The sequence below is a fragment of the Belonocnema kinseyi genome, chromosome 10 (assembly GCF_010883055.1).
Source record: "Belonocnema kinseyi isolate 2016_QV_RU_SX_M_011 chromosome 10, B_treatae_v1, whole genome shotgun sequence".
NCBI lineage: Eukaryota > Metazoa > Arthropoda > Insecta > Hymenoptera > Cynipidae > Belonocnema > Belonocnema kinseyi.
The window spans coordinates 82071529-82079672 of NC_046666.1; the positions used below are offsets into that span (position 1 = coordinate 82071529).

General features: G+C 27.8%; 1 protein-coding gene across 6 annotated transcripts in view; it reads right to left on the reverse strand.

Moving 5' to 3' along the window:
• The window catches only part of LOC117182029 (cGMP-dependent 3',5'-cyclic phosphodiesterase-like), a 24307-nt gene that overhangs the window by 9176 nt on the left and 6987 nt on the right, over positions 1-8144 (reverse strand). For 3 of the 6 annotated variants that reach the window (XM_033375049.1, XM_033375047.1, XM_033375051.1), the window contains 6 exons: positions 5154-5401; positions 2768-2877; positions 2528-2667; positions 2141-2327; positions 1261-1442; positions 856-1043 (listed from right to left, as the gene is read on the reverse strand). In XM_033375049.1, coding sequence (XP_033230940.1) covers positions 856-1043; positions 1261-1442; positions 2141-2327; positions 2528-2667; positions 2768-2877; positions 5154-5401 — 1055 coding nt within the window. The remainder of the gene's footprint in view (positions 1-855; positions 1044-1260; positions 1443-2140; positions 2328-2527; positions 2668-2767; positions 2878-5153; positions 5402-8144) is intronic. The other 3 variants (XM_033375050.1, XM_033375048.1, XM_033375052.1) reach the window with 2 other exon arrangements.

Below are 8144 nucleotides of genomic sequence, written 5' to 3' on the forward strand. Positions count from 1 at the left end.
CAATACGCCAATTAGCACAAATGGTAAGTTCCGACAGTGCCTACAAGTGTGCCTACTGGCCGCTAAATGGCAATACCGGTTTCATACGTATACACCTGGTAGTCCTTAAAATTCAAAAGTCAGAAGCGCTTTGGACTGTGCAATTTCCTATTTAAATCGTACCTATTTTAAAGAATTTCAAAACAAAATTGTTCAATCTCACATTATTTCATATATATAAAGTGACATTTAAATTCATTAAATAAATGTTTGTCACTATAAAAATATAGAAGAGACCCGATCATAAAATAAGTTCACTGTCGTTTTCCGGTCGAAAAATATTCTTGGTTTCCTGGTACAGTTGCCAATCTCAGTTAATTTTTAGAAACTTGACAAAACTTGATAATTTAACCATTTAAAACATCTAATTTCGGAATAAAAGGGCTAGAAACTTTTAAAATTTGAAAGTTTACAAATTTCAATCTATCCCATATTAACAGACATTTGTAATTTAAAAGCACCAATTCAACTATACGGAATTCGGAAGCTTGTCAAACTTTAAATTATCTCAAGTTTACAGAAGTTTAAAATAGTAAACAACGCTCGACGGTAAATAACAAAACAAGTATTAAAGTATTATCAGGCTCAATTAATATAAAGAGCTGTCAATACAAAAAAAATCATAATAAAATTTTAGCAGCTAAGATAAAATATGTGGAATTTTCTATCTAAATGCACATATCATTAGATAGCACTATAATGAATCTATATTCCCAATTTGAAAAAATTCGAATGAAAATTAATTTACCCTGATAATAATTTAAAACTGGAAAAAAATATGCAAGAAATGTTTAAAATTTGATCATTAAAAATTACCTAGCAAGAGTTGTCCTCTTAATTTTCCAGTGGTCAATAAACCCAAGGTCCCTAAACATTTTGAGCACGTAACATGGCATGTGTCGATATGGTATATTTCGAGGACTGAAATGAAATTGATCAAAGTCCTTGATATTATGATCGTCCCTGCAGTTCAGCAAAGCCTGTACAGCCTCGTCCTCAACCTGAAAAAGTTTGTAAAACGTCCATTAAAAATGCTTCCATTTTAAGAAAGACGAAAGAATTTTTTTAAGTATTATTATTAAACACTATTTATATAAAAATTAAAAGCAAAATTACCTGCTGCTCTCACCAAGAAGTTAGTCAAGTGCAAAAACAAAGTGTTATTATTTTGTTTTACTGAACCCAGTACTAATTTTAATTCCAATTCCATTTGCTATTTACCTGCATGTGATACATCATAAGTTCATTGCTGAGCTTATTTCTAGCTTGAGCGTCTTGGATTTTTTTATACACAATGCTGTGCATTATTGAGATGCCGCAGTAAATGCTAAAAGCTGTCGCAACCTCTTCGTCAAAAACGTCGAAATATAAACCGTCCATTTTATTGCACAGCTGAGCAACTCCTAAGACATTCACATTTTTAGTTTTCATCTTTTTCACATTTATTTATTTAAATCGTTATTTAGAATAATTGCGTTTTATTTTTTTCTGATTGTCTGTCGAACCTTTGTAAATTATTAAATCTTGAGATTTAAAATTGATCTGAATGGAATTACCTTAAGTTTAGAATTATCCCAAACTTATAGAATGCAATATTTTCAATGATATATTCCATAATATATTAACTTTTGAAATTTGAAAATATCCGAATTTTTGCAGCTTTCATTCTTTAAACTGGCACAAATTTGTAAAGATACAATTTTCAAAACGTATTTACTCAATAATAAAAATGTCTAATTATCCCAATTTACCGACTGTTTAGTGATTAGAGCATAAAACAATTGAAAACTCAAAATGCGAAATATTTCCCAAATTTGCATTTTCCTAAAGTTTTATAATTTTAAATTTTATCCGGATTTGAAAGCTTCCTAAATTTAAAAAGACAATTTCAAAAACATATGTTTAAACACCTAAAAGTTTTTCCTTTTCTCGAATTTAGAAGCTTCCAAAATTTAAATTATTTCCAGATTTTAAAACATGAAAAGATCAAATTTTAAAAGAATCGAAAATTCGATGAAACAATCAGAACTTTTGAGGATCGCTCAGAGAAGCAAACATCATATCTTTTATTTGTTAATAATTAATTATTCCAGTAACCTACCGATTATCCTTTCCTCGTCTCGAATAGGAAAACAAAGAATATTTCTCGTTTTGAAACCCGTTACGTCGTCGATACCTCGATAAAATAGAGGATGACTATATGCATTTCGAATATTGAGTAATTTCCCTGACGTCGCGACGTGACCTGCAATTCCTTGATTCAGGGAAATTCGCATTTCCTTCACTGTCTAGAAAAAAAATCTAAAATCAATATTAAGATTATATTTTTGAAAGCCTTTTAACAATTTCTCTTATTAACAAAAGACTAATTTTGTTTAAAGATACTTAGATTTTCCGAATTGAAAAGGATATAGACAAACAAATTTTAATCTTTAACGGAAGATATTGAATAAATATTAATATCAAAGTTATTGCGAAAGAAACATACTTTTCCAGTGACAACTCCGTCGAATACTTTAGCCACCAAATCCTGTTGTTCAAGATCCAAAAGAAACAAAGAACAACGCTCGGCATTAGTTAACTTTCTAGCTTCAGCCATTATTTCTCGTAATAGGTCTGATAAATCTCCTATTCATCGACAAGACAATTATTACAGATTAATTGAGAATCCAATACGTAAGTGGTTACATAATCTAGAAACATAGACATTAAATTAGTAGACATGTACCTAATCGCATGAAAAGCTTTCGAGAGACTGCTAGTAAATTTTGACACTGGATCTTCAATCGCGCTTCTTCCTGACAACGCAATGTACTTAAGAGCAATCCGAGGCAGTATCTAAAAATTAAAAAAATCATAAATATTTTACATATTTTCTGGAGATGGGAAAAAATAAAGGAGCATTAGAATTCATTTCTAGAGAAAATATTCATCCGGGTGGTCACTTATAACTCATAAAAAAGCTGATCATTCAAATTTTTGATTGAAATGTTCGATATTGCAAAATTTTCAAATAGAAGCCATTCAAATTGAACATTTCTTATGAACTAACATTTATTAAGAGCACTCTTAATGCTTCAATTAAATGATTTAGTATGTAAAGTGCTCGGAATTATAATCGGTAATAAGCTGCTGTAGCCTTGTTTTTAATTTTAAATTGTAGTTTTGAGCATTTAATTTAGAATTACATATTCTGTTTCTAACGTTTCAATTGGAATATTTTATTAACTGTTTCTTATTACAATTTTTAACATCTTGAGTAATTTTTTTAATTTAATATTTGCAGTCTTATGAATAAATTTAGCAGAAACACTGAAATCAAATAAAAAAGTCTTAAATTTGAAAAGAATGAAAAAGAAGAATATAAATTTGGATTAAATACTCTATCTGGAAGATTCGCAAGTCAGCAGACTTTTTTTACATAGAATCTGAAATTTGCTTTTTCATCAATTCCTTTAGGCTAAAATAATGATACAAATTCAGATGTCTTATATTTTGAAATATTTATAACGCAAATTGAAAAGTAGCTAAAAATCTTTTTTTTAAACTTGATACCATATACATTTTGAAAAAATTAAAACCCCCTCAAATATCTTTAAAAACTAGGTATAACTTTCATTCGAATTTTTGTACCAGCGACCACTCTATATAAAATTATTCCTCTCTTTAAAACATCTGTTAACATAATTCTCTTTGGGTTTTAAACCCTAGAAATCAGCTTTTAAAATAATTATGTACTTATATTATAAAAATACCAAAGAATTACATAATTAGAAGTTTTCTAAAATATTGTAAGAGGCCTACACGGAGAAAAATAGATATTGAAGAGCAGATATTAAAAACTTTGATATTTAACCAAAATATATAGATATTATGGCATAGTATCTAATATCTTCTATTCGACATATAAAATATTGAAGGGCAATATCTGTTTATATTGAAAGTATAAAATATGTGATATTAACAGTTAATATCTAAGATATTAAAAAAGCTAAATTTTATCGGAGCAATGCCGCTGACGTGTGGCGTGGCGACAAAAGATTTTGTCTGTATCTTGAGATTTCATCATGCGTATTGTTTAAATAAATGTTTTTGGATGTGTTATAATTTTCTCAAGAAAACGAGGACTCAGTTGCAGGCATCTTTCATATTAGTCTTGAACAGTGTGTTATCTGCTTAACACAAAAATCGCATAATTATGCAAAAAGGCGAATGCCTGAGGATTCGGATTTTCAAAACAGAGGACTAGGATATTAACATTCTTTTGCATTTTATAGAAAATGGCATGATTTACAGGTAATTTTTGCACAATTACAAAATATTTCTTGAATATCTTAGATTCTGCCCTTTAATATCTTGGATTTTGTCAGTTAAAATCTGCTTTTTAATATCTACATAGGCTCTACTTCAGTATCTAGATTTCTGTCCCATAGTTAAATCGCTAAGATATTACCTATTAATATCTAGATAGTCTGTGCTAACATATATTTTTCTCCGTGTATAGAGAAGTAAAAAAAGCAAATAAATTAACATTTGAAAAAACGATTCAGATCTTATAAAAGGACTTTGCAAAATTCTTACGCATCCAATATTTTAAGTTGCTTTAAATTTAAATTAAAAGCGTTCAAAAATATCAAACTTGTAAAATTGAAAACTTTTTCTACATTTTGAAAACTCAGAAACTTCAAATATGTCAAAATTTGTCAGCATGAAAGACTTGGATTTGATTAAAATTTGATAGGCTTATACTTTTGAATATTGTCCCGAATATGAATGCTTTGAATTTGTAACAAATTATACATTTTTTAAACTTAGAAAGCACAAAAACTTCAGGATGGCCAATTAAATCACAACAACAAAGTTTTCAGTATGTGAAGAAATCAAGTTTTTTGGGAGACCTTTTTCTCATTAAAAGGTAGTTATTTTCTAAGAAGAGGAGGGAGGTGACGGGAGTTAAAAACATATATTATGAATGTGACTTTTAAATTATTTTAAAACTCTGAAATTCAGAAAGAAGATTAAATGATTGCATTAGGAAATTAATTAAATTGGAATTAATGAGATTAATTGAACGCGAAAATGAATTAGAAATAGAATATCAAATAGCCTCTCACCTGAAGCACTCTTGCACAAATTTCGTGCAATTGTGCTCGGCGTCTTCTTTATTTTCATAGTCGACGAGACAGACGACTAAAGCAATGTGATCTTTGATGGGATGTTGAATCGGAATGCTAAGAAATAAATTGGGCGCTACATCTACGACCGAACGAAGGTGTTGCAATAACTCTTGGTCTAGTTCTGTGATATTTTGTGCCATGGATTTTCGTTGCTTGACAGCTCTGTGCAAAGCATGATTTATCACCTAAAATAGTGTCAATACTTTAACTGAGCAGAGCGAGATGCCCTGTTTACACATGTAGAGAGAAAAAAGAGAGGAATATGGCTGAACAACGTTCAGATATAAAATGCTAGCAATTTTATATTTAATTTCCATCAAAATTTATCATCAATCTTATTTTATTGAATTAAATCAGACTAAATTTATTTATAAAGACGGCGACGATTTCTTTATTTCAAATTACAAGTTTCTTATCGAATAGTCCCCAAAATTCACATTTTTATATACTTTACATGAAAATAGGAACACAAAAACTATGGCAGTTTTTTATTTTAAGTCTGAATGTGATATTTAATTGGAAATTTAAACCTTGATAATTTGTTAATTTCAGTGTAAATCACAAAATCTCTGAAATTAAGAAATTGAGAAATAAAGAAAAATAACATTCCCGACATTGAAAAATTCCCAAAATTATAAAATAATATAAATATCTGAAACTGTGTAATTTTGGAAACAAGGAAATTCCCCAGTATAAATAATTTAAAAAATGTTAAATAATAAAATTAAAATATTAAGTAAAATATTTTGTCTGATAAACATATTTTTTATTTCCCTATTCATTTATAAATGTAACCATTTTTTAAATGTTCAAATTTTAGACTTTCCCTTTTTTAGTATTTTTATAGTGTCAAATATTTGATGTCTGCTATCGAAAATTTTGTATTTCGAAAATGTTTAGAATCGAGAATTTTTGAATTCGATAATATTATATAAACTGTCGGGAATTTTATTTTTGAATATTCTTTTTGCGGGAATTTTATAGTTTCGGAAATTTTACAGTTTCGGGAATTTTATTAATGGTGATTTTCCAGTCGTACCAAATGAAAATAACATTATTGAGTTGCAAACAAATGTAAAAGGTTCTAATTAGGAGGCTGATAGAATTTGAAGAAAAAAAATCAATTTGAAAATTATACTGAGATTAAAAGTCCCAATTTTTTAAATGGTATTAGGTACCTTAGCTTTTTTTTTAAACATCGATTGTTGGACTAGAAAGACTTTCTAATTAAAAGTTCTAAAATAATAATAATAATAATAATAATAAGAATAATAATAACCACCAGAAATTGAATTATAAATGAAAGTAATTATAAGAAAACAAAAAACGTTTAAATCGAAAGTTTCTGGAGTTCTGAAAACGAATATGAGTTTTTTTTGTTTTTTAAGTTTGAGGAAGCCTTAAAAATGACGTCGAAGTTGACGTTCGGGAAATACAGACTTATCGTTAATGAAACGTGAATGGAATGTCTAAAATCTATTACATGTTTTAAAATCTTGTAGAAACACATATCAAGGACACGCATACACTAGGTTGAGATAAATAAAATCACGAAAAAACAATGCATTTTTTGCATAAACAACTTTAAATATCGTTTTTTCATTAAAAATATATTATTTTGTAATGTTTGCATTTAAAGCTTCTAAACTATGAATTTTATGAAAAAATGCTTGAAGTAAATTTTCGAGACCATTTGTATTTTTTTAATGACTCATATTAGAATGCTTTACGATTGAAATTAAACTACCAACCTCGACTAATTTAGAACAGGGTGCAATATTGTAATGTACAACGCATAATTCGCTACAACTCGAACTGCTAGTTCGTCTTTTACTAAATTAGTTCAAATCGAATTATTTAGGAAATAAATACGAAACGATTTTTTAGTCATAATAAATATTTTCTATTTGTGTAAGTATCGAATTTAAAAAACAATCTGCCACGAAGGAGGTAATGTGAATACGATTTAAAAAAATTGCAACCGAGACTTACTGCCTGTAACATAAATAATTTTTTACCCTGGAAGTGGAATTAAAAATGTTGTGTGAGTTTGGAAGATATTAATTGAAAATGAAATAAAAGAAATGCTTTATAATCGTGTTTAAAAAAAAAGATTTAACTAGAAGTCTTCTGCAGCCTATAATTGTATTAAAATTCTTCAACTACTTCGATAATCGCATATAGTTTTCGATTTTTCATAGAAATCATAACGAAAGAATTTCGAAACTGCATCCGTTGATCAAAAAAGTTCAAAGGGTGATTTTTGACATACAAACGATACTACAGCTTACATAGTTTTACCAAATGAACTCAAGCCTTTTGTTAGAAACATATTATCACATTAAAACAATATTTTTAATGAACTTAACCATAATGCGTTTACAATTAAATTGTTTAGTAATTTATTGAACGATTTGTGCATGTGTATTTCTTATTATTAAAAAGAAAATTCAGAAAATTCTAACCAAAAACGCTACATGGAAAAAATACGCCAAGTATAAAGAAAAAATTTTTAATTTAAAGACAAAGAACTGAAAAATTAAATCAATAAAACTAAAATATATTCAAATAAAGTAGTTTATGTTTTTGAAAGATAAAACTGTAACATTCATTCGAATATTTTTATATATTTAAATTATCTGATTATGAAAGTTTAAAACCTAGTTCTTCTATTAAGTACACTTATATAAATTTCAATAGGTCCTTATAATCTGTTCAATTGTAATATAAACTGATAAATCAATAAAAAATTTCAAACCTCTGTCATAATTAATCCTATTTCATTAGCGCAATATTTAATTTATTAACTTTAATAATTCTACCAATATTATTTGTTTGTTTCTAACTATATTTGTAGATAGATCAGGCATTAATATTGCTGGTTTTGACATACATTTTTTCCGTGAACCTACATGAATAATATTTTAC